The 27,135-nt window shown below is 45.1% G+C and overlaps 1 protein-coding gene across 5 annotated transcripts in view; it reads left to right on the plus strand.

Moving 5' to 3' along the window:
- Positions 1-10,486: 10,486 nt before the first annotated feature.
- SRGAP3 (SLIT-ROBO Rho GTPase activating protein 3) overlaps positions 10,487-27,135 on the plus strand; it is a 251,736-nt gene continuing 235,087 nt past the window's right edge. For all 5 annotated transcript variants that reach the window (XR_009542706.1, XM_060161300.1, XM_060161301.1 and 2 more), the window contains exon 1: positions 10,487-11,263. Coding sequence is in view for 4 of the 5 variants with exons in the window: in XM_060161300.1 (XP_060017283.1) it covers positions 11,197-11,263 (67 nt within the window). In the remaining variant the exon portion in view is untranslated. The remainder of the gene's footprint in view (positions 11,264-27,135) is intronic.

Raw genomic sequence — 27,135 nt, forward strand, 5'->3', positions numbered from 1 at the left:
GTTCAGCTCCAAATGGAGTGCAGTGGAGGGAGTAATTGACTCTGCTGCTCTGGCACCTGGTGTTTCTGCCAAATGCCTGAGGTCCCTGCAGCAAAGAAACCGCCTGTCCTGAGCTGGGTGGAGGGAAGCCTCAGGGCCTCTAGAGAGAGGTGGAGAGCAGAGCCAAGGGGAGGTCAGAAGGGATTTCATTGTTCACTTGTTCATATCTTTGTCCATTCACTCAAGAATTTTTTTATTGAGCACCTACTAAATGTCGGGTACTGTTTAGGCACAGGAGACATAGTGAGACATGGTCCCTGCCTTCTGAGAGCTTATACTCTAGAGCCGCTCTGTCCAATACAGTAACCATGAAATTTAAATATAAACTCATTAAAACAAAATCAAATTGAAAATTCAGTTATTCAGGCACATGTGCACATTTCAAGTGCTCATAGGCTAATGGTCATTGTATCGATCAGTACAGGTAAAGAACATTTCTGCCACTGCAGAAAGGTCCATCAGACCCACTGGAATAGAGTGGGTGGGGCGCAGAGGGTCATTAAGTGAACAATCATATAGGTAAATAAGGTAACGTCAGATGTAGTGACACTATGAAGAAAACAAAACGGGAATGGGCTAGAGTTGCCTTTTGAGTAGGGTGGTTTGGGTGGGCTTCTCTGAGAATTATTGAAGTGTCCACTGAGCCCCTGTATGCCTTGACACATGGGCCAAGGTCCTGGAGGGAGCTGGGTGACCCTGGAGGGAGCTGGGTGAACAGCAAGTCCTTGGAGCATTCCAGAAGTGTAAGAAAGCTGCTGTGGCTTGGAGTAGGGAGCCAGAGGGGGAGCAGTATGGGGTCAGGGGCAAGGCAGAGGCCCAGTTGCATGGGTCATGGGGAAGAGTGTGATGGGAGGCTATTGCAGGGTATTTAGAGGGACGCATCAGTATCTGATTTATATGTTACAAGCCCACTCTGGCTTCTGGGTTGATCATGGATTGTAAGGAGGCTAGACTGGAGGCAGAGGGACCAGGAAGGAGGCTATTAAGGTAGCTAACCCCAGAAGGGTAGCTCTGTAGGAGATAATTCCTCATCTGAAAGTATGGGTACAATAATAGTACCCAGTGTATGCTGTCACTGATGCAAGGATACAGTGAAGCAACATTTGTGAAGGACCCAGTCTTCAGAGCACCGCAGTACGTGGCATTATCTTGTCTAACTCCCTTTATAGCTCGCCTAGATGATGCTAACAGCCTCTCCTCTGCTTTCTAGTTCCTTGTCTTGCCTATTCTAGCCCAGTTTCCTCACTGTCAGTGGAGTCACCTTTTCGGAAAGGCCAATCTGTTGAGGTCAGTTCCCTTCAGAGGCTCCCGACTGAACCTCAGCTAAACTTGAAACTTGTTAACATGGCTTAGGAGGCTCTTCACACTGTGGCCCACGTTCCTCTCCGGGATCATATCCTTCAGGCTCCACCTTGAGCTCAGACTCCACCTACACTGCTCATCACCTTTTAGCTCATGCCACTCCACATGCCCAAAACACTTTCCCTCTCTGTCTTGGACTTGCTGTCTTCAGCTCTCTCTCTTTCTAGGCTCAGCTTAGAAATTTCCACCTCTGAGAAGTCATCTCTGGCTCTCCAAGTGTAGGTCAGGTGCATTTACCATGAGAGCCCATGGAACTCTGTATTTTTTCCTCATGTTTAGCTATAATTGCTTGTTTACCTGTCTTCTCAATTAAACTAAGATCCCCATGTCAGTTGGGATTATGTCCATCTGGTCTGTGATTGTGTCTAGCTCTTTGTATGCTTAGCTCATATGAAATGTTTAAGATATATTTGTTGAATGAGTAAGTGTATGAGTTAATAAAAATTTTCAATTCATATCCCTTAGTGTAGCTGCTTTCCTTCTCTTTATCCTTCTTTTTCCCATTATTATTATTATTTTGAATCAGCCATTCTTCCGGCTTCCTAACCTGAGTGTCTTAGCTCAGGCTACCGTAACAAAATACCATACTGAGTGGCTTAAACAATAGATATTTATGTTCTCCTAGTTCTGGAGGCTGGAGGGCCAAGGTTAGGTGTGAGCATGGTCTGGTTTTCATTAGGACCTTCTCCTGGCTTGCAGACAGCTACCTTCTTGCTGTGTTTTCACACACAGGAGGGGTTTGGGGGAAGAGAGAGTGAGAGAGACTGAGAGAGAGAGAGTGTTGCCGAGAGAGCTCTCTGGTGTCTCTTCTTGTAAGGCACTAATCCCATCGTGAGGCCCCACCCTCATGACCTCATCTAACCTTAAGTATCTCCCAAAGGCCCCACTTTCAAATACCATCACAGTGGGGGTTAGGGCTTCAACATATGAATTTGGAGGATGTTACAAACATTCAGTTTATAACTCTAAGACGAGGTGAGGATTTGACACGGGTTCCCTACTTCCTACCCTGGAATCCACTGACAGCTGATGGCCTGCATGATGTATTCAATAGTAGTTAGATGGGCTCTAGGTTTAGAGCCCAGCTCCAGCATTTATGAATTGTAACACCCTGATCAAGTCACATCATCTCTTTCTTCTCCCAGTACTCAATAGAGGGTATTTAAGATGGTCAGGACACACTTGTTAACCACATATACAGGCTCAGTGGGTACTTCAATAATTCCTCACATCAACAGCATAAGATCTCTCATTTATTATCTCATTTAATCCTCTCAAGAACCCTAAGAATTCATATTGTTTTCCCATTGCAGAGATGAGAAGACTGAGTCTCTGGGAGTCCCCAGTAGTCCCTTTGTCCTGATCCTGGAATATTGTCCTTCTGCTTTTGTTTCATGGCCTCCTGTTTCACTCCTCACGCCCTGTCTGATCTTGAGGACTTGTGACTTGGGCAGGCATCTGTTGGTCTGCAGTCTCTGGCCTGAGTCCTTGTAGGTTGGTGCTGTGGTCTGAATGTTTGTGTCTCCCCCAAATTCACATGTTGGAATCCTAACACCAAATGTGATGGCATTAGGAGGTGGGATTTTTGGGAGGTGATTAGGTCATGAGGGTGGAGCCCTAAGAAATGGGATTAGTGCCCTTATATTAGAGACCTGAGAGAGCTCCCTAATTCCTTCTGCCTACTGAGGATACATGAGAAGTCTGACTTGGAAGAGGGCCCTCAGGCAACCATGCTGGCACCCTCATCTCAAACTTCCAGTCTCCAGAACTGTGAGAAATAAATGTTTGTTGTTTATCAGCCACCCAGTCTGTGGTGTTTTGTTATAGTGCCTGAACAGACTAAGACTTTGGGCTACCTGACCAAGCACCTGTGACTATGCATTGCTGTGATTTTCCCCATAACTTAGAATTAAAAAACTTTAAAAGGTATAAGTTCTCTAGTGTGGACTTTCATAGGGTCAGTATATCAAACCCAATTCTTCCCCTTTCAAGTTTTGAACCAACTGAGAAGTAGATAAAGGAGAAAGGCAGAGGGTTATCTTGTTATTTATGTAACAAGCACATATATGACTTAGTAGGTGCCAGCCAGCAACTTGCCCATGGTCACACAGCTAGTAGGTGGTAGAACCAGGCTTCCAACCCAGCTCCAGAAACTTGTTATTCTACTTCTTAAATCGTAAGCTTTGTTCATGATAAAGCTACAGTGGAGGACAGGGATTAGGTGCATGTCCAAAATGGCGAATTAACTCTCTATTCCTGAATTAGACTCTCCCAGCTGGTTGTGGCCCCCATAGGTGTCTCCACTATGGAGGAGCTAGCCCTGCTTCTCCTACTGCAAGTTTGGTACTTCCTATAAGCAGGCAGACCTGAAAAGAGAAGATTAAGGGGGTGAGTTCAGTGTCTCCTTCCAAATTTACCAATCTGCTAAGTCACTTTTCCTCCTCTAGGGAGGAGTAAGTGAGAGATGGGGAGAATGGCCAAAGTGTTCACTGAACTAAGGTCTCTTCAGGTGGAATAAATATTCCCCCGAACCCCATGGAGGCTGTGGACCAAATGCCTCATCATCCTTGGAAGTGAGCAAACTCTGCTGGCAATGAGTCAAGGGCTCAAGTGTTCTCAAGTCCTTCTTTCTGTTCTTCCAGAATTAGGATTCTGAGGCCTAGCTGTGAATCACTGTTCCTGTGACTGCCTAGCCTTTGGATGGACAAGAGGACAGCTGGGCTGCATATCAGGAACTGCTCTTCTTAAAAAGCCAGAGGACTTCTGTAGCATCACCTAGCAGCCCTCCTCAGGCTTAGTGACAGGTCCTGATTGTTAAGAGACTGATTAAGTCTCCCCTTCTCTTTTTTCTTTTTTTTTTTTTTTTTTTGTGGTACGCAGGCCTCTCACTGTTGTGGCCCCTCCCGTTGCAGAGCACAGGCTCCAGACGTGCAGGCTCCGCAGCCATGGCTCACGGGCCCAGCCGCTCCGGGCATGTGGGATCTTCCCGGACCGGGGCATGAACCCGTGTCCCCTGCATCGGCAGGCGGACTCCCAACCACTGCGCCACCAGGGAAGCCCTCCCCTTTTCTTAACAGAGCCAAGTGGGCATGTGCCTGAGGCTTGAGGGTTCCTGTGTGTATCTCAGTGTCTCTCGTAGGGTCTGGTGCCTATATGGGTGGGGAAAGAACATCGGATGTGGGATCAGGTGTCCTGGTTTCTTGCCTGGCTCCCATTTATTAGCCATGGGAGGTTCAGAAAGTCCTTCAGCCTCCCTGTGCCTTCATTTCCTCATCTGTAAAATGGGAGTGATATTACCTATCTCAAAGGGCTGTGTGAGGATCAAGATAATGGATGAGAATGTGCTTTATAAACAACAAAGCTGGATAATTTCAAGCTGCTTTTATCACATTTCCCAAGGATCTTTTCTGTGAATCCCCCTTTCTTCTTTCCCACATCCTTTTCATAGCAGACACAGGTTGATTGCTCATCCAGCATCCATTCTTCCTTCTTCTGGAATAGCACCCTGATTCTTCTTTGGGAATCTCTTGGGCCACGTGGATTGTTTGGATCTGACCCATCCTACAGCTCCTTGGGCAAGCCCATGATCCAGGCCTGACCAAGCAGAATATTCTATCCCTCTGGCCATACTAATTGGTTCAAGCATAGCCATGGGCCCCAGCTTGGCTCAGCTGACCATTCTTGGGGCTTTTGCTGGAATTCCTGGGAAGGACTTTGCCTTCTTTGCCAGAATTGCCAGCTTGAAGAATGTATGCCTGGACTGTTGGGGGCCACCTTTGCCATCTTATGGGGAGAGTCTGCCACTATACAGGAAAGCAGAATGGTGAGTTGGAGAAAGGTGTGTCCTCTTGAAATTGTTAGAGCTCCTGGACCCAGCCATGCCTGATTTATGTTCATTATGAATGAGGTTGATTAGCATTTCATATGTTTTTCTCTTTCTGTGAACTGTTATTAATATTCTTTACTGATTTTTCTAATGGACTGTTGGTGTTTTTCTCGTAGATTTGAAGGAACATTTTTTGGTATTTATTTTATATTGAACTGAAATTCACAGAAGATAAAATTAACCACTTTCAAGTGTACAATTTGGTGGCATTTAGTACATTCACAATGTTGTGCAACCATCACTTCTATCTAGTACCAAAGAATTTTCATCATCACCAAATCGTATCCATTAAGCAGTTACTCCCCATTCTCCACCTCCCTCAGCTCTTGGCAACCACTAACCTACTTTCTATCTCTATGGGTTTATTTTTTCTGGATATTTCATATAAATGGACTCATACAATATGAGACCTTTTGTGTCTGTCTTCTTTCACTTAGCATAATGTGTCAAAGATTCATCCAGATTGTAGCATCATCAGTGTTTCATTCCTCTTTATGGCTGAATGATATTCCATTATACATATAGAACATGCTTTACTTATCCATTTGTCTGTTGATGGACATTTGGATTATTTCCACCTTTTGGCTATGGTGAACAGTGCTGCTAGAACATTCATGTACAAGTATTTGCTTGAACTGTATATTAGGAAAATTAGTCCTTGGCCTGTGATAGGTGTTGCAAACATGCTTTCTCAGTTTGCAGTTTGCCTTTGACTTTGCTTGTGATTTTGGCCAGGCAGAATTTTGAAACAGTTGTTATGTAGTTGAATCTTTCAGGCTTTTATGGCTTATGGGTTTTGTGACACAGTTAGGAAGGCCATTATTTTTAAATTAAATTTAATTTTTTTTTTAAGCATGCACTGTGTAGCATGCAGGATCTTAGTTCCCCCACCAGGGTTCAAAGCCATACCTCCTGCATTGGAAGTACAGAGTCTTAACCACTGGACTGCCAGGGAAGTCCCAGGAAGGCCATCATTATACTTGAGGTTATAAAATAATTCTTGCATTAAAACTGCAACTTGGGCTTCCCTGGTGGCGCAGTGGTTGAGAGTCCGCCTGCCGATGCAGGGGACACGGGTTCGTGCCCCGGTCTGGGAAGATCCCACATGCCGCGGAGCGGCTAGGCCCGTGAGCCATGGCCGCTGAACCTGTACGTCTGGAGCCTGTGCTCCGCCACGGGAGAGGCCACAACAGTGAGAGGCCCGTGTACCGCAAAAACAAACAAACAAACAAACAAACAAAACCCTGCAACTTACCTACTCCTATCAAACAGGGATTAAAAACAGCCGCACTTGCCCCCCTCTTCCCCTCACCCCCTCCCCACCCCGAGTTACTGTGAGGACCAAATAAGAGAAACGATATGAAAGGGCTTTATAAAATATAAAGCAGTATATATATACAGATAAGACATGTTATTATCGTCACTATTAACTGTATCAAATTCTGGCACTAACTAGCTGAGTTCTGCTGTTGCTTTCATTTTGCAGAGCAGAGATTGAAGGGCGGAATTATTTACCAAGCCAGCCAAGGATGCATTAATTGGTAGCATTGGAGAATGTCACAAAAGATATCAACTCTTATTAGTCATCTTGGGAGTGTTTCATATTTGACCAGAAAAATAAAATTGCCTTAAACTAAAAACTATTCTGGTCATTCTTCCTCCAAGTAGAGTCTTTTTTTTTTTTTTTTCCTACCAGGAAAAGAAACCAGTTCAGTGGGTTTTGTGTTATTCAGCTGTAATTGTGATTTAAGCTTCATCAATGGCTGTTTGTGACATGTTTTCCTTATATTTTAAACTCTAAATTCTTTCTTTAATGGCAGACTTCAGGTTGAACACTATATTGATTGAAGAAAAATGTTACTACTTGACAGCAACTATTCCTACGCTGATTGCTCTGGGATAGAATTGGGTACTGGTTGAGTCCTTGGGCTCTGATATGGCCGGATGTGGGCTTGCATGCAATTCAGTTGTGTGATCCTGGGCAAATTGCTTCACTGCTCTGTCCCCCTGTTTCCCCATCTGTAAAACAAGGATGATTACAGCACCTGACCCAGTGATAAGATCTATGTCAGTGATAAAACCTATATAGAATACTTGGCCCAGTGCCTGTATGGAGTGAGGGCTTGATAAATATTAGCTATTAGTATAATTCAGGAATATCTAAAAGAATCCAGGAAATGAGCCTGAGGGAAGTGAAATATACCCTTCAGGGGCTATTCCCATCCTTGGGGGGTGGGGCTGGCACAGATCAAATCACGTGGCAGAGCCCCTGGCCCTGCCGCCTACCACATTTATTTTTGGAGCAATCTGGTTTCTGTTTCTTCCATGTGAAGGGTAATTATCAGGTATGGCAGTTGGTTCTCATATAGCGAGGAAGAAGTGGCCACATGGAAGAGAATGTCACAGAGGGTAGCTGGGAGATTGGGGTGAGCTGTGGGGAGGAGTGGAAGGAAAAGAGCAGGTCATACCACCTCTTCTTGGGGAAGGAAGATTCTGGATGCTGTGGGTTCACGGTGTGTTATGATGTATTCACAGGGGGCACAACGCTTTTTTTCTTTTTCCCTTTTTCTTTTTCCTCCCTTCCTGCTTCCAACCCAGGCATGTGTGGAGCCCCATCTCTGGTCCTAGACCCAGCATGGTTGAACCCTAAAAAGAAATACTGCATGGGACCTCTGCTATGTGCCAGGCACTTTAAACCCATGATCACACTGGATCCTGTGCAAAGAGTGAGATTCCCACCATTTTACGGACGAGGAAACTGAGACTCAGTGAAGGCACAGAAGCTACCTAAGACCCCCCAACACGCTGGAATGGCAGAGCCAGAATTTAAACCACCACCTGTCTTTTTTTTTTTTTTTTTTTTGTGGTACGCGGGCCTCTCACTGTTGTGGCCTCTCCCGTTGCGGAGCACAGGCTCCAGACGCGCAGGCCCAGTGGCCATGGCTCACGGGCCCAGCCGCTGCGCGGCATGTGGGATCCTCCCAGACCGGGGCAGGAACCCGTGTTCCCTGCATCGACAGGCAGACTCTCAACCACTGCACCACCAGGGAAGCCCCACCACCTGTCTTATGCCGAAGCCCAGCTGCTTCTGTTGTTCAGCACCTAGCTCTATACCATACTTCATTTCAGTTTTATATGGCTTTTTGCGACATTTCTCTGGCTCAGGTCCTTACACATGGGTCTCCCAGAAATCTTTGTGGATTTTAAATTTTAGTAATGAAGAGAATAGCTGACATTTGCTAGTTCCTGCCTCAAATAGGCAACAAGCAGTTTAAGTCACTTGCTCTAGTGTTCAGAGCTGGTCAGTGGCAGAGCCAGGCAGGGAATCCAGTTTGTCACATCCCCAAATGCATGATACTAGCTCCCATTTTCCTTTGAGAGTCTAGGCTTGAGGCAGGGATGCTAATCTCTGAGCACATCTTTCTCAGGTGACATGTGTGGCTTTCACTGTTTTAAAATGGTCCAAAGGGTGACTGCAGAGGGCCTGAGTGTGTCTATGGGAAGGGAGAGGCGGGGGGTAATGGTGATGGCTGTGGGCCAGTGGCATCTACCTGTGAACTCTGTGACCTCCTGTCTCTGGGCACAAAGCTATAATAAGCCCTGTGGACTTCTCGCTTGCTTTTTCCAAGCAGATCTCATGCATTCCCAACTGTGGCTTGTACTGTTTGCTCCAGCTCGTACTGAGTGCCCCTCACCTCCCCATGCCGACCTGGGGAGAATGGCTGCAGCTGTCACTTTCTCTAGGAAGCCTCAATGGACTGGCATGGATAACCTATTTACTTCTGAACCCAAATCAAGTCATTCATTATGCACTCAGAAAAAGGCAAATGGAAGATTATTTTGAGAAATTTGTGAAAATACGACATTCGGGGGACAATACATGTTAAGGACCATCTTAATATGTGAAATTCCAGTGGCAGCAACCCTGTAGTGCTTGATTTCATTTTTACAGAACAGATCTTATTCTGCCTTAACTGCATGTGAAATGGGTTTAATCTCCAGTAGAATGCAGGAGACTTTGCACATCTGCACGGGCAGAATCTGGGGTCAGACAGCCTAGGTTTGAATGCTGGTGACTTTGGGTAAGTCACCTCCCATACCTGTGCCTCTGTTCCTTCACATATACTATGCTGTGAGGTTGTTGAGGGATATCATGGTTAATAAGAATTGCTCTCACTTATTACCAGGCTCTGCACTAAGCTCAGCCTCACATTCTTACTTGAGCCTCCAAGAGCTCCCTCATTCCGGAAGGCCCTTACCCTGCAATACTTTTTCCTCACAGCACTTATCATCTTCTACCATATTATATAACTTTCTCATCTTGTTTATCTTTCATCTTCCCCTCCCAGGGCCTCTCGCCTTGCACAACTCCAGGAGGCACCATTCACAATGCATTCTGAGTTCTGCTCGGGGCTGCTTTTACTGAGAATATTACCATGACTGGTGCTGACTTCCCAGAGTTGGGTGATGTGGACACCCTGGAGCTCCAGGAGGGTGGGGATTTTTTTTCTTTTTTTTTGGCGGGGGCTAGTTTGATCATTGCTGTGTTCCCATACCCAGAACGGTGCCTGACCTGTATTAAGCGTAAAGTAAATATTTGTTGAAAGAAAGAATGAAAAAGCCCCCAAAGAGAACCCATTTTACTGATGAGGAAACTGAGGCTCAATGAGTTATTGATTTGCCCAAAGCCCCACGAGACCCTGAGGTGGCTGGGTTTCCAGCAAGCCTGCTCCCAACAGCTGTGCAAAGCTGTGTGTCTGAGACGCCTGGCATTGTCCCTGCCACCCCATAATACTCAACAAATATTAATGAGGTTGCCTACATGGGTCAGCCCCTCTCCTCTGCTAGACGATCCGGCAGAGTGACAAACTGTCACATAGCCATTGCTTTGAGAAATTGAATTAAATTGCATGTTGCAAAGAAAAGGTGGACCTTTTGGAGTTTTTGGAGGAAAAATCCCTAACCCAACTGCTAATGGTAGGAGTTTGCAGGGGCCTCTCAGGCCTCCCCAGCCCAGTTCTTTTTCCTGCCTCCTTCCCTTTTGTGAATGTTTCTTCCCCTTTTTGCTTGCAGTGAGTTCTGCTCTCCTGTAGGCTACAATGTGTCAGTTGTTATAAAATCCGGGAGGTGGAGCTTGGTGACGAGAGCAGTGGGGGGAGCGCTTGGCCAGCCCCGCAGAGCAAGCAGTCCGGCCCCCTGTTCACCCCGAGCTTAAGCCTTGCAGCAGGAGAACTTCCACCTCGCTGTCCTGGCTTTGAGCCTCACTGTACATCGGACCAAAGGCGCAGAAGGGAGGGAGGATGCGAGATGACCGGCTCTTTGGCAACCTGACCATCTCCTTAGCAGAGAGCCTTCGAAAGCCAGCCGGAGGCTGACTGCAGGACCAAGGAGGTGCCGCGCCTCTCGTGGATGTGTGTGTGTGTGTGTGTGTGTGTGAGCGGGTAAGCGGGTGTGAGAGTGTGTGTGTGCTTCACAACTGTGTGTGTGCATGTCCGGATGAGTGTGTGAGTACACCCATAAGTGTGTGTGTGTGTGTGTGTGTGTGTGTGTGTGTGTGTGTGTGTGTGTGAGTGGGGTGAGTGAGCGCTCTCGGTTATATTATTTTTTTGGAAGAAAAATCTTGAAAATATCAGGCAGGTTACCGTGCTCCTAGGGTGGTGGTTCTTCTTCTGGTCAAGAGGACTTGGCCAGACCAAGCTACTACAGACATTTTTCAGCGAGTAAAGAGAATTTTCCTCTGAGAACAAGAGGGATTTTTTTCCCCTGGCTCTGCAGCCAGTGAAAGAGATTTGACCCTACACCTGTGAAATCGACCAGAGCCGTGTGATTACCAGGGCTGGAGCGAGGACTCGGGAAGAAAAGGAGCAATAAATCCAACAGCCTGTCAGTGCCTTTGGCCACATTGGAAGATGTCATCTCAAACTAAGTTCAAGAAAGACAAAGAGATCATTGCCGAATATGAAGCCCAAATAAAAGGTGAGATTTGGGCTGGGGAGTCATGCCTCCCCTCCCCTTTCCTTCTTCTCTTGCTTTGGCTTTTTTCCCTTTTCCTCCCTGCCATCATGAAATGCTGTTATGCATCAATAATCTTATTGTGAGGAGGAACAGTGGCAGCCGCACAAGTCCGGACTGGTTTCAACTGCAGAGAGCACTGGCGCTGGGAGTATGGATTGTAGAACGGGCGGCGATCACTGCATTGCAGGTGTGTGAGGAGGATCCTACGCCCTGCTTTAGGAGTGTCGCGGATACTCCATCATCTTGGCCATGACATGTCACTCTAAGGCCATTTTGACAGTCACTGCCTCCTCCCCCCGCCATGCAAAAAACCCCTTAATTTGATTTATTTTTTTAATGATCTGGGTTTTTTTCTCTCTCCTTTCTGGTTTTTGTCATTGCTTTGCCTCTGTCCCTTTCTCTGGGCTGGAATTCACATGCATGTGCTCAGGGAAGCAGCATCCCTGGGCTGCACTTCTTTGTCGGTGACTCTCAGCTGGACTGGGTTGCCATGGATTAACTGTTATGGAGCATATTGATCCAAACTAATGCAGGCATTTAGGCATAAAGAGCGAGCTCAGTGCAGAAAATGTATTGTCTCGCAGTGTGCAGCCCCGATCACCGTCTGTGCACTAGCGTTTAGGGTCATCAGCCTTCACTGAAAGCCAACAGCTCAGTGTGCTGGCTGGTAGGCGCTGCCTGGCTTCCGTAGTGTCAGGGAAAGCTTGCCAGGAGGATGAGGTGACCTCTGACTGCTTGTTCCAGCTTTAGTGCTACTCACTGGGTGCACACTCCTGTAAATCCACACTAGCAAGGGGAGAGAGGAAACCGGACACAATCGTATAGACAGATTCAGGCAGAATCCTTATTTAGGCCAGACTGGAGCTTCTCCCACCCTCATGAGTTCTAGGCTCAGCCTTGGCAAGGAAAACCTGAAAGCACCATCCACCATGCTCACCCTTTCTCTTGGGATGTACTCTAAGAGAAGCCTGGGCCTGGCCTCTTGGCATATGTTTTCTTTCTGGTCACAGTTCTCCTTGCTGCAACACAGGGTGTGTTGTGGTCTCCTGAAGAAAGAGTAAAGACAAAATACATCTTCGGGGCTGTTGATGCCTGCCCCTGAGGTTATAGGTGGACTGTTGAGCAAGTTGGTTATTTGGGGCTCCGGCAACCTGAGGTTCCACACCTGCTTCTAGGTGCTGCTGCAGCTCAAGGCTCAGTGACCCAGGAAGTGGGGTGGCCTCCACAGGAGCGGTGGGAGGCTGCGCATCACAGCTGCTGTACACGCTTCAGATGCTTGGGAAACTTTGGGAGGGGAGCAGCCATCAGGGGAGAGCTTTGTTTTTTTCCAGTCTCGCCAACCGTCTTGTGCCTTTCAGTTCTGCTCAAACCTGGCGTGCTGATCACCTCTCAGTAGACCCCAGGAAGAAATGAGCAGAAAACCCTGCTCTTCCCTGGGCTCCTCCTCTTTAGTTTTCAGTTCAGTGTAGAAGACAGTGATTTACAATGTTTCAGCGTTCCTGAAAATTTAGATACCCGCCCTTTATTGGTCAGAGATCTGAATTCTCTCGAGTGTTCAATACAAAGCCTGGTTTCAGCCTTTGCCTGCACACTTTTTAGGAAGTTTATGTTTTGAAAGACTGGCTGATTATTACTGTTTTTTAAAACTGAGTTTCCCTTGAAAAATGCCATAAGAGAGAAGGGTATGGTGAGTTTGGGACAGTCTGGAGTTTTTATAAGCATCGTCTTGGTAGAAAATGTGCTCATCTCATTTTTGAAGGATTGCCACCACTGGGCCCCTGAACTTTGCTTGAGGATCAATTAAGCATTTATAGCTCTGGCTGATTCTTTTACTTTTTATTTTTTGCCTTTATTTTAACAACTAATTAGCACGGACAAGGTAATGCATTTCAGCAGGAAATTTGTCCAAATGATCTTGTCTCTTCCAGACTCTAAATGTCTCTGCATTCTAGTTAAAAGAGTTTGATTTTATTCCTTCAGGGTTGACACCCACACAATTTAGGTCAGGATGCTATTGCGCCCGAAATTGTCCGGAATCTTTTCTGTCAAAATTCTCTTTGTTCATCATCATCATCATAACTATTGATGTGTGTTCAGGGCTCAACTGTTTCCATGGCTCACTCCCAGACCTCACCACTCTTGGCCTACACAAAATACAGACAGGGTCTGTAGGAGCTCAGTTTTAGAGATGAGGAAACTGAGGCCTTGTAGTGTTAAATGACTTGCCCAAGGTCACAAGGTGGGAAATGTGAAGGCAGCTGGTTTTCTTCCAGGCCCAGTGTCCCCGATACATTGTTTGCCTGAAGCTGCCCTTTGAAGGATTGATGTCAGTAGCAGATGGCAGTTTTGTGGTGGGGACCGGCTGCCTCTCGATCACGGCCCATTGTTTACCCTCTTACTTTCCTCCCTTGCCTTTGTTGCTGGCCTCTGAAGAGCGTTTGACCAAACACCAAAAATAATGCCTGATGCCAATTACCTTCGGTATCATCTGGCCAGTTTGCCACAAACACTCCACCTAGTTTGACAGATTTTGTCCTCTGTGCATTTTGTGAGGGGAACTTTTGATTTTTAAAAATGATACTGAGTTCTTTGTTGGCTTAGTCCCTTTTTTCTCTTTTTGAAGCATTTACTGACCTAACAAAGGGGAATTTTTTTTTTTCTTTAAAGGGGAATGTTTTAAAACAGCTTTTTTTTTTCCTATTGTGAAAAATTTCAGACTCATGCCTTCTCTTGCCTAATCAGATACTTGAATCCCTTTGATTATATACTTGCAACACTGTAGTACACCACATGCTTGCACATTTCCAGTGATAGAGAACTCACCACTTCCCAAGCCCACATATTCTATTTTTGGACCACTCTGGCTGTTGTAAGCGGTTTTTATGTTGGGTTAAGTATGTCTCTAATCCACCTTTTGGTTCTATACCTTGGGACTTCATAGAACAAGACAGATGCTTCTTTCCCATGACTGCCCATTGGGTGTTTGGAGACTCCGATCATAACCCAGGGACTATGATTATCTCCCATTTGTTCATATAAGATGGTTCACTGCTGCTTTATCATCTTCACTCACCTTGGGAGCTACTGCATCCCGGGTTGCAAACTCCAGTGCCTTTGAGTACTTGGCAGGTAGAATAAGTGAGTGAAGCTGGCTAAGTAAGATGAGTTGTGGCAGCTGGCCCACTGCCTCAACCAGGGCAACATAAGAAGAGGTGGTAGTTATGGTCAGCCCGAGAGCACATGTCCTGTCCAAATGGGCAGTCTCTACTTGGGTTCAACCAGTTGTTACCACTTAGAATGTAGGCCCAGCCAGATCTTTCAATTTTTCAACAGATACCAGTAATCTGGATTAGAGCTTTATGCTTTTGAAGAGATTTTGCCAAATAGACCTCCAAAAGATTGTACTGTCAAAAGCCTTCTTTAAGAGTGATACTAAGTTCTAAATGCGACTCTTTAAATGTGGTTGGAGAAAGAAAACCACTATCACTTCCTTTATGGTGTATGTAATGCTTCTATTAATACAGCCCAAGGGTTGAATTAGCCCTTTTCACTGCCCACCTCATCATTGCACTGTATATATTTTATCTGCTATATTTCTCTCATCCACTAGGCTAGGAGCCTTGTCAGAGAGAAGAAAATGAAGTGAATTTAATATGACTTGTTCTTGGTGACCCTGTGCTGGCTCCAAAGCGATGTTGCTTTCTGTCCGAGGTGTTCACAAGTGTCCCTTTATGAATCTGTTCAGGAACCATGCCTGAGAGTGACACCATATTCTCAGTCTGGAACTGGCAAGCTCGAACTTCTTTCCCCTCTTGAAAATCAGAACATTTGCCCATCTTCAGCTTTATGGCGCCTATCCTATTTTTCACAATTTCCTCAAAGATCCCTGATAGTGTTTGGTAATCTTATTTGCAGGTGCTCTCCACTGTCCTGGGCTCTAATTCGTCTTGCTGTTAGACATAATGGTCTGTTCTGCATTTATTCAGAATTCCCATTTCCATTTCATCTTAATAGAAAATGAAAATAGAAATGTAGTGATTGATTTTCGTGTTTTATTTTTTTATTACACATCCATATTCATTTTAGGCCATCTTCTTAATGGCATAAGTCTAGAATTGGGGGGAAGAAGACAAGGTATTGAAGAAGATCACAGAGAAGTATTTATTTACTCATTCATTTATAGGTTCATTCAGTGAACATTGAGCATCGGCTTTGTTCTTAGTCTTGTGCTGGGTGTTGTGAGAGACGCAAAATATAGGATACATTCTTGGCTAAGAGTTTTCTTGGAATATGGCAATAAAATCAGTGAAGGAAAAGAAATTTAAAAAACCCCAAACATAAAAAACTTCCAACTCAGCACCAGAATGAATTTAGTCTTAAAGAGATTATGCGATAGAGTGATTGGACAATGACCTTAGGAGGCCTCACCACCTTCAGTGGCTTCAGTGAGGAAAGTAGGCTGGGTTGGGGAACAGTGGGGAGTAGTGAGGACTGTGGCTGATTAGAGAGCTCACTTAGAGGAGGCAGCCCCTGCTCAGCTCTCGCCTGTCATTACCATGAAGGGATGTGAGCCCAGAGTGGTTAGTTCTTTCAGTGTTTCCAGGGCATCTGGATTTTAAACCAAAGTCTCCTGATTATCATTTTAAATATTTAAAAATTTAACTTTTAAAACGTTTAAAAAATTGGGTTGTCTTTTTCATTATTGAGCTATAAGAGTTCTTTCTACATTCTGGATACAAGTTCCTTATCAGATATATGATTTGCAAATATTTTATCCCATTCTGTTGGTTATCTTTTCCCTTTTTTGATGGTGTCCTTTGAATCACAAAAGTTTTAAAATTTTTATGAAGTTCTGATTATCTATTTCTTTCTTTCTTTTCCCATGCTTTTGGTGTCATATCTAAGAATCTTTTGCCAAATCCAAGGCCATGATGAAAATCTCCTGATTTTTAAGTGGTAGCTCAAGTTTTTAAGAAACTCTTTGCTACATGAGCAAACCTGTCGGTAGGAGAGCTTCAGCCTGTGCCCACCAGTCTGCAACTTGTGGCCTACAAGTTGACATCCATAAAGGGTCTTGGTGATGGGGCCTCAGCCAATTTACCTGTTTCATCTTCAGTTGTTTTCTCTATTATAGGCCTGTGCTCTCATATCCACTTTAGACCAATTCCTTGTCTCTGCATCCTCCATACACTTTTTCACCTCCAAATATTTCCCCATTTGTGCCTTTATTCTGCTTAAAATGACTCCTTCTTCCCCTCTTTTTTTTTTCTTTTTTTCTTGTCTGGGCAACTCCTGACCATACTTCAATGCCTGCTCAAATGATCCCTCTTCCATGACGCCTTCCTAATAACTCTTCTGGGCAGAATGAGTGATTCCTCACATCTGCCTCTCTATTTTTAGCCTTATTATCCTTCATTCCTATTTTATGTTTAGTCCTTCAGCCATGAACTCTTGAGGGCAGAAATGCTTATGGTCATTTTCATTTCCCCCATGTGATTGGCGTACAATCAGTTGAGTGAGTGACTGATAAGTTACTAATAAGAAGTTTTACTCTTATAACTCACAGCTCAAGCTCAAGCTCGAGTTATATTTTCTTTGACACTTGTCTTAGCTTGGGCTGCTATAACAATATACCATGGGTGGCTGGGTGGCTTAAACAACAGACATTTACTTCTCGTAATTCTGGAGGCTGGGAAGCCTAAGATCAAGGTGCCCACAGATTTGGTTCCTGGTGAGAGCGCGCTTCCTGGCTTGTAGACAGTTGCCTTCTCGCTGTGCTCACATGGTCTTTCCTCTGTGTGTGGAGAGAGAGCTCTCTATCCTCCTCTTCTTAGAAGGGGACTAATCCCATTATGAGGGCACCACTGTCATGATCTCATGTGAGCCTAATCACCTCCCAGTGGCCCTACCCATCTCCAAACACCATCACATTGGAGGTTAGGGCTTCAACATGTGAATCTGGGGAGGAACACCAAACATTCAACCCCTAACAATGTCATACTTTCTGTTCCATTGAAAGTGGAGCTTTTATTTGTTAAGGAAATATTTTTCATGGCTTGATGAGTTTCCTTGTTTGTGCCTGATAGGGGAGATGTTTGTCTATGGAGACTGGGTGAAGGCTGATGTGTTGAAAGCTTAGGTGATGTTTGGTGGGGTGATGTCTGTCACAGTCGTGGTGGGATGTGGTTGGGGCACATGGCACACCAGGCACCTCCCAGTCTGAGGAAATCAGTGGATCTGGGGGTCTATATTGGCCATTTCTGGAGTTCTCACCACCAGAGTTTATATGCTAGGGACGACCTTTCCTTTCCAGAAACCTCTATTATTTGTTCATTCATTCACTCACTCACTCACTCATTCAGTGACTGTTACAAGCCATGCTTCATTTCAGGCTATACAGCTTTGCTTATCAGTGGGAGGTAATTTATTTATCTCTACGTCTCAATCATGCATATGGTATCTCATTTTGTGATCCCCCAAATTCTGTGAAATAGTCATTATTATTCCTATTTTACAGATTAAAACGTAAAATTCAGAGACATAAATTGTATCAGATTGCAGAGTGAACAGTGGCAGAGCCGAGGTTTAAACTGGAGGCTTTCTGACTTCCAGTTGTACAGGGAGGCAAGATGTATGCCAGGGCAATTTGGCCCTGAAACCCAGGGGTTCCTTCACTGGGGGGCCAGTCTGGGGTGGGTTTTAGTCTTTGACTTCCTACCCTTCCTAACCCTTCCACACTCCTTCTAATCCAATCTCTGCTATCCCCTACTTAGCCACCTAGCTGTGTCAGATCCCTCACTCCCAATTTGAAAAAGGGCCCACTGGAGACTTGACGGAGGCTCCACCAGCCTGGAAATACAGAACCAGCAATCTTAGGTGTCTTCTGGTCCAACGCTCCCACTTTTTTTTTTTTCCCCTCCAGATGTGGAAGCTGATGTTCAGAGAAGACTTCTGGCTCGCAGGCACTTCTAGACCATATTTCTGTGAACACAAAAGCTCTATTCGCTTGGCTCGTTGCTGTAGCCTCATTGCTGTAGCCTTGTGCCTGCACCTCGTTGGTGATCAATAACCGCATGGAGTTGAATCGCTTTGGTGGGTGGGGCAAGCCAGGTGGGGACGGTTGCCTGGGAGGCAGAGCAGAGGTGCCTTGGAAAATAGGATGAGGCGGGGGTATAACATGGAAAGGAGGAGAGGAGGTGAGGCTGGTTCAGAAACTCGGTCCTGTCCTTGTAGCTGCCAGGAAGGGGACAGGGGTTGACGTCTTAAAGGTGCTGAGTTTCAGTTCAGAACCTCTGGCCTAATACAGGCTGCAGCAAGCTGTATCCTGGGCTTGATTTCACTTGTAAATGATTTCTTCCTGATGGCTTGTTGGTGTTTATAAAATATCTTGGCTGCCCAGGAGTGGGGTTTTGGCTCTGTTCTCTTAATTTGTTTAATCATTAGGCCAATTTATGTTTGGAGTAGTGTTCCCTGAGGTGTATTCCATGAAATTGGATGTAAAGAGGCATTGGGTGGAAAAAAATAGCTCTGTGGTCAAATAGGTTTTGGAAGTTCTAGCATAAAGTGAGTTAAATAGGTTTGTTTCCCACAGGACTTGAATGTGTTAAGTGTGAACCGCCAAGAAGCGGGCCACAGACTTTCCTCAAACTTACTCAGCCTTGTAAACCTTTTTCATAGAATATCCCACAAGACTGTTCCAGAGATTACATTTTGGACAATGTCAGGCTACACAGTTTGTGGGTTACCCAGATTCTTTCTCTTTTTGCCTTTTGCCCAGTTCCCTAATTTTTACAGTTTCCTAAGAAGACAGTTTGAAGAGGGGAAGAGGTAAAACAAATGCGTATCCAGCTCAGATAAGTGATATCAATGTGGTGTTTCGAGGTCACTTAGAAAATGTGGCTTTTGACATTTCCATTTACTGAGCGCTCAACCATTGATTTAAATGGTAATTTGGTGACAGTTCTTTCCTGATCAATATGCGTGGTGTGTGCGCGCGTGCCCGCCTGTGTGTGACAGTAAGGAGGTGCACTCAGCTGCAGGCAGTGTGCAAGGGACCTTGAATGGACCTTGGTGCCACCGCTGGGATCGCACAGTTGATGCCAGCTAATAACAATGCAGATGGACACGCAGAAGCCCGTGGCCTGTGGCGCCTCAGGGTGAGCAGATCTCAGCTACAAATCCAGGTGCAATAAAAATATGGTTTTCTTTATTTTTCTGTAACTCGATTTACATTTCACATCCCTATTCTGCTGCGAGTGGCAGAAATAAATCTAAGTGAATTGGGGGTTTTCCTCTTGTTTTCTCCAGTGTTGTGTCCCAAGGTGCAGGGGGACTGGGGCAGTGCCAAGGGGACATCTGTTGTGGTTTATTATCAATCTACTTTGGCAACTACCAAGATATCCTCCTTCCTGTTGGGTCTGCAGTGGTCGGTCCCGCCAGTGGTCCTTCTCTGTTCCAAACCTGAGGCCATTTTGCCTGTTCCCCTCCTCACCTCCTTCTATGAGATTTGCAGGCACTGGGGGTCATCCTGGGACTCACACACCATGCTGGGTCGTGAGAGACTCTGGGCATTAGTCTCAGGCCCATCTTGCTGTGTCCAGCACTCACTTCTCCTCCAGGACCTCCCTAGGGTGCTGCCTGGGGAAGTGGCCCAGTTCCTCGGGTCTCAGATTGTGCAAATATATGTGGACATTCCCTCATCACCCTCCTTCCCTGGGCTTGTCTGTGGTGAGGCAGGATGTGGGTTATTTTCTTACAGATCCATAAAATCTACACACACCTTGCTTTATAGTCTCCCAGAATCTTTATCCATGTGTGGGGGAGGGAAGGAGAGGGGGATTAATAGGGGTGGTAGCCTGGCTCTTTGTCATCATTCTCTCAAAGCTATTGTCCATAACCCACATTCTTTCTCTTCTCCCTGAGGGCTGCGATTTTGAAAGTCAAAAGCCAAGAATTGACTCTTTCCCTGTATTATCCCTGAGACAGTGAACGCAGAATGCCCTCCCTGCCTGAATAAGGTCCAGGAGGTCTAAGGAAATATGGGAGGAAAACCTTCAATATTTCAAAATATTAAATGCAGTGAATTTCCTTCCTTTTACATCTGCACCATCCTGGCCCAGGCCACCATCACCTCTTCTTGGGACCACGGCAACATCCCCCTAACTTAGGGTTTCTCCACCTCCGCACTACTGATATTTGGGGCTGTGTCTTTTTTTTTTTTTTTTTTTTTTTTGGCGGTACGCGGGCCTCTAACTGTTGTGGCCTCTCCCGTTGCGGAGCACAGGCTCCAGACGCACAGGCTCAGCGGCCATGGCTCACGGGCCCAGCCGCTGCGCGGCATGTGGGATCCTCCCAGACCGGGGCAGGAACCCGTGTTCCCTGCATCGACAGGCAGACTCTCAACCACTGCACCACCAGGGAAGCCCGGGGCTGCGTCATTTTTTGTTGTGAGGGGCTGTCCTGCACCATGTGGGATGTTGAGCAGCATCCCTGACCTCTACCCACTAGGTAGAGGTGTCAGCAGCCACCTCCCCGCCCCCAAAGTTGTGACAACCAAAAATGTCTAGGCCTGCGTTAAAGCCGTTCTCCTAACTGGTCTCTCTGCTTCTTCTCTTGTCTTTATAGTCTGTCTCCCTGCAGCAGCCAGCAGTAATCCTCACACAATTTAATCTAATCATGTCACTTCCTAGTTTCAAACCCTCTGGTAGTATCTCACTGCTCAAGAATTGAATCCAAGCTGCTAGCTGGGCTTACGAAGCCCTACTCTGCCCATCTCAGCCAGCTCATCTCTCCACTCTCCTGGTGCCTTGAATTCTCTAAAATTGTACCCCCTTTGGAACTTTGCACTTAGCTTTTCCTTCTTTCTGGAATCCTCTTCCCCTGGATTGTCACATGGCTGGCCTCTTCTAGGTATTCAACTCTTGGCTTGCATGTCACTTCCTGACCACCCAATCTTAAGTATCTATGGAGTAACTATTGGATTAGCTGACTTGAAGTCTCAGGAGAGCACTTCAAGCTGTATGATGTTTTCCCTATACGATATTTTCCCTTCTTTTTTCTTTTTACCGGAATTGAAAGTCTTTAAGAACAAGAGTTTTGTTTCTCATGTCCATTTGTGTTTTGTTAGTACCTAGAATAACATTTGGTATATAATAGGTGACCGTGGGATTCGGTGAGTGAACGGTAAGTGTAGATGTCCTTGTGCTGGCCTTTTTTTTTTTTTTTAATATTTATTTATTTTATTTTATTATTTTAATTTATTTTTTTGGCTGCGTCAGGTCTTAGTTGCGGCACATGGGATCTTTGGCGAGGCATGTGGGATCTTTTTTCCTTGCGGCGCGTGTGCTCTTTGTCACGGCGTGCAGGTTTTCTCTCTCTTGTTGAGGTGAGCGGGCTCAGTAGTTGCGGCACCCGGGCTTAGTTGCCCCACACGTGTGGGATCTTAGTTCCTCGACCCGGGATCGAACCTGCATCCCCTGCATTGGAAGGCGGATTCTTTACCACTGGGTCCCTGGACTTTGCACCTAAGCACACATGTATATTCTGCTCTGGGGTGCATGGGCTTGTACCAGGAATTGTAGTTTAGAGGTACATAATGGAGCAGATCCAGGCTTTCTGAAACCCTGACTGAGAGGTAATTCAAGAAGACGAAGAATCCAAAGAAGGGACAATTGTATCTATGCAGAGCCGTCCAACCTTTGGCTTAGAGGGGAATGAGATAGAGAGACCAGGGGGCCACTTGCAGGGATACTGCAGGGAATTTAATGTTTTCTGTTGAGTTCCTATTATATAGCTGAAATGGGGACACAGAAATGGATAAAATATGGTCCCTGTCCCTGTCTTCGATGGACTCATAGTTTTCCAGGAAAGATAGTTACAAAAATAGATTAATCGATTGTAGTACAGTGTGGTAAGTACTGGGACAGCACTGGAATCACACACTGTGGAAACTCAGAGTGAAAGTGACAGCTTTGCTGGGGAGAGATGAAGTTCTTCTAGAAGAAAGGACTTTTGGGTAGGGTTTTGAAGGATAAGTGGTGAAAGGCATTTCATGAAGAGAGAACAGCAAGCGCAAAAGCATGGGTGTCATGAAAGGGCCTGGGTACTTGGACAATGGTGAGAAGTCTGATGTGGCTAAAATCCAGAGTAGGTAGAATGGAGTAGGGGTGGGAGATAAGACCAGAAGTGAGAGGATTTTGAAGTTCCTTTCTAACCACTGGCTCCTGTGAGTCTTTGACCTTGGAGACAGTGGATGAAACTCTTATTTTTTGATAATACTTTTTTCTGATTTTTGGGTATAATGCATGCTCATTCTTTTAAAAGTTTTGAAAATACAGGAAAAATAGAAGAATCTAGAAGTCACTACCTGAGATAATCACTGTAAAAATTCAGTGTATTACCTTTCAGACTTCAGATCTCTTTTATATCTATATATAACAAAAAATAGGATCCTAGGTCTTTAATGAAAAATTATAAAAATGAAGCTGATAGGCAAAACATCGTAGGCCTATAGGCCTACGGCTTGAAATAGAGTATGACCTTACAATAAAGAGACTTTGCTAAGTAAGAACATCAGTCAATATGCATGACCTCCCACGTGTTTTGATGGTCCATGAGGGCTGGGGATTTGTTTGTCGGAAACCATTTTCTTGTGGTGATAGGTTTGTGTGTGGCCATTTCTGTCCCACCAGATTTATATAAAACTCATCAAGAACTTCCCCATCTCCACATCTATCCCAGCTACTTTCAGCTAAAAAATCTCCCCTTCCTGGTCCTACATAGTCTCACTTCCCTGTTGGTACCCAGGCAGCTGTTCCTGCCTTTGGCAGGAAGTATTAAAAGGAGAGACCTGTCAAAGGCAAAGAATTTAGCCTCCACAGCAGGTTCCCCCTCCCTGGTGGTACCTTTCCTCATTGTTGGCCCTCTGCCCGCGTCCCTGGTCATCAGTGGTACTTTTGGGCTTCCTGTTTGCCGGTCTGCTCCTAGCAGTGGTAACCTGCTATCCCTTTTCTTCTGATGGCTGGTGAGGGTATTTCCTGGGTATGGTTTACTATAGATCAGTAAGTTTTCCAACTCTTTGTCAGACAGAAAGGCCTGGATTCCTGTAGGCATGTAGAGTTCCTATGGAGGAATTGGAGCTTGGTGGGAGGGGACAGCTCCAAAGGGGGACCATCCATAGCTTAGAGTGCCTTATAAGGAATTAGAGAGACATGCCATGAGAGGACCCTTACCAGTGAAACACCTTAGCCACCTTCAGGGACAGAAAAGAGTGGGTGTCTCTTCTCTGATTTCATTTGTACTAAAGAATGCAAACTGGCTGAGCAATGTGACTGCTCCCCAGCTGTTGTCTCAGCAGGATATTTCAAGCAGAGTTGCCAGCACGTTACTTTTTAGTTTACAGCATCTGTATTTTGATCAGTGGCCTCTCCAGACAGTATGTTTTGGATCTCCTGAAGACATATTATCATCTTGGGGAAACTGAGGCAGAACAACAGCCACTCTCTCACTTCTGACACCTGGTAACTGATTACTCCTGGACCTCCAACCCCAGTCATTTGGACTCCGGAGCTTTTGCCTGGTTTTGGTCTTTTGAGTTTACTTGTCCCTTGACAAAGCTAATGTAGGGCTTTGGCCTGATCAGTTCTGGCCTGACCCTCCTGTCTCAGGTCTTATCCTGAGTGTCTCTGTCTTGCTGGATCTCATACTTGGCATAATAGTGCCATCGAAACTCTGCGCCCAAAACAGCAGGGGTCCTATTGTCTCCTGCCAGAAACACAGAATTTTTAGACCATTGGGAATAGTGGGAAAGAAATGTTGAGGTTGTGGTGGGTCAGTCCACTTTGATTTAGTTTAACAAGTATTTATTGAGTTCCTTCTATATTCCCTGCCCTCATAGACTTTATAATGCTGTGAGGGAGACACATTTTAACTTGTAATCACAAAAAGATTGAGTATTATGTAAGGGTGGTTCAGAGTTCTTCAGGGAACCTGTAGCAAATGGATCTAAATTGCTGAAAATGTTGTGATTTCTGATATTGGTCTGTAAAACTGAATCATATTGGCTAAGCTTACCTCACCACCATTATTTCCTGAGTTATTTAAGATCTAGACTGAACCATCTTTCCATTTAGAGAAGGGTCAGAAGCTATCAAAATACTTAAGGGGTCAGGAAGATGGGTTCTTCTAAGAGTAACACACAATTCTTTGTGTAAAAGATAAAAGTAGTTCCAAAAAAGGAATTTTCTAATAGTTATACTCAAGTTGGTAAATATAATCATAGGATAAGTGCTTTTAAGGTGAAATTAAAACCAGGGATCAACTGAAGAGGATTGAAAATCATCTTGGTTGGATAGAGTTATGCTAAAGTCACATAAATTGGGTGAGACAAGAGTATGGATTGTGGAAGGAGGCAGCTGTGTTATGGGGGGGACCATGCTCTGGATGGAATTGCACAGACCTGGGTTTGTGTCTTGGCTTATGGCTCATCAGCTGAGTAATGTCTTTTTTTTAATCCAAGAAAGAAGAAAAATAGATATAATACCTCATCAGTTTCCGTATATGAAAAATGGGGATAGTCATACCTACTCGTGTGTGTGTGTATGTGTGTGTGTGAGAATTAGTTGAAATAACACACATCAGAATTTCCAGCATGCTGCTTGGCACACAGGAGCATTCACTGAACGATGGAAATGTTAGCTCAACCACTCAGAAGGTCACCAACATTGAGTCTTTGGACAGTGAACCTGAGCCTACAGGTGACGCCCTCAGTGAGTGTACCAATTAGTAGGGAGAGGAAAATGCAACAGTACTGGAAAACCATCAGTAGAGGTGGCGTTACCTGTATGGGCAGCTGGGAGAGGAAGGTTCCAGTAACTCTTAGACAGGCATGATGCTTTCTTTGCCTATTGCAGTGTTTTTACCCAGTGTGACCCCTGGGCTACCTGCATTAGAATCTCTGGGGGTGGGACCTGGGAACCTGCGTTTTACAAGTGTCCCAGTTTTCATGAACTTGAAATATTTGGACCTGGACTGTGGTGAACTCACCAACTTGATTGTCTGTGTATCGTTTTTTGAAGGCAAAAGAACATTTAGTTGCCATGTCGACTCCTGATGAATGAGAAAAAAAACAAACCTGAACCCCCAGTGTGTGTGTGTGTGTGTGTGTGTGTGTGTGTGTGTGTGTGTGTGTGTGTATGTATGTTACAATCCTGTGTTTTTTTTAATAAAAAATGTTTGTCTTTATTTATTTAGGTGTGCCTAAAAAGAGTCTGATAGTTCTTACTGACTGGTAATGATGTTTATTCTTGGGAACTAGGAATGGAGTGGAAGTCAGGGATGGGGCAGGATGGTAGTGACAGGGAACAGCAGAAAGGAGACCTTTTCTCCTTATATTGTTCAATATTGATTCAATTCTAAAATAATGAGCATGATTACTTTTCTAATTAAAAAGCCACCAAGATGACAATAAGTAAGGAATTTGACAAATTTTCCTGCTGTGGAGGATGTTCAGACATCAACTGAACTATAAAAGAAAAGAAAAGAAAGAAATGTAGAAAGAAAGAAAGACATCTGCAAGAGATACTTAAGTTATGCTTAACTTCTTGTGGTGCTCATTATATACAGTAAGAATGATTGCTGAAATGCAATGTATTATTTTACTGGATTATTCCTCCATGTAGCGAGGAAGATTTTTTTCCCTGCTCTTCCACAATTCTAAGAGATGGTCCTAGAGGGGGAATAGTCAAGCCCAACCATTTAGTTTATTGGGTTTAAATCAGAAGCCATTGTGGTGCTGTGTCCAGAGTCTGGGATTCAGAGGCATAGACCTGATTTTCATCTCTGATCTATCTTTTGAGCAAGGTACATCTCCATTCTGCATCCTTGCTTCCTCATCCATAAAATGAGGGTGTTATCTACCTTAAGGGCTAGTTGCTGCCAGGATCAAATGAGGTGCTGTGTGAGAAAGTAAACTCTAGAGTGCTGCAGAAATGTTAATTATTTCTATTTTTGCCTAGCTCCCCCCGCGGACATGCTGCTATTACCGCCGCGTTGTTTATGTGTCTGTCTCCCTGTGAGCTCATTGAGTGCAGGGGCCTTGTTTTATTCATTCCCTGAATTCTTATGCCTAGTGCCTGCAACACAAGAGGCATTCAAAGCAAGTTCTGGAATAGCTATCAAAATACGTGCACAGTTAGGTTTTGGCTTATGAAAATATTAAGATGCTCTTCCAGGAAATGCTGTCTTCTACTTCTATTTAAAGGAATTAAAAAAAATTCATCCAAGTCGACAACAGAAATGATACTGTCAGGAGAAGGTAAAGAACTTTATTAAGGAAAATTTAATTGCCCAGTTTCTAAAGAGACAGCCACATCTCTCCATCCTCATTACTGTCAAGTGCGGGATGGCTGTTTCCAGGGAGGGCAAGATGAATGAAAAAAGATTGTGAAAAGGCAAATCCTGATACCCCTGGAGAAAACTCTCCCAAGAAACAGGAATGCCCCCTGGATCACCAGTTTCTTTTATTGTTTGTCAGAGCCCTAGAATAAGCCTTCTCTGGACTCCTCAGACAATGGCCCTCTTTGGCCTCTACCCCAGACCTTGGCTGGTGAACCACAAAGTCCCTTACTTCCCCTGGAAAATAAGTTGCTTGACAAAACTGGAAGGATTATCTGAGGCCCAATTTAGGGGCTCCGCTACCTCTAAGACCCAGATAATTATCATCTGAATGGGCAGAGGGGTGGACTGGGGCCAAGACTGGAAACAGAGCCCTGGTGTAGATCTGCAGTTAGAGCAGAGGGGACCAATCTCAGCTTTGGCAGTCTGGACCCTTCTCC

Source organism: Lagenorhynchus albirostris, chromosome 10 (genome assembly GCF_949774975.1).
Source record: "Lagenorhynchus albirostris chromosome 10, mLagAlb1.1, whole genome shotgun sequence".
Lineage (NCBI taxonomy): Eukaryota > Metazoa > Chordata > Mammalia > Artiodactyla > Delphinidae > Lagenorhynchus > Lagenorhynchus albirostris.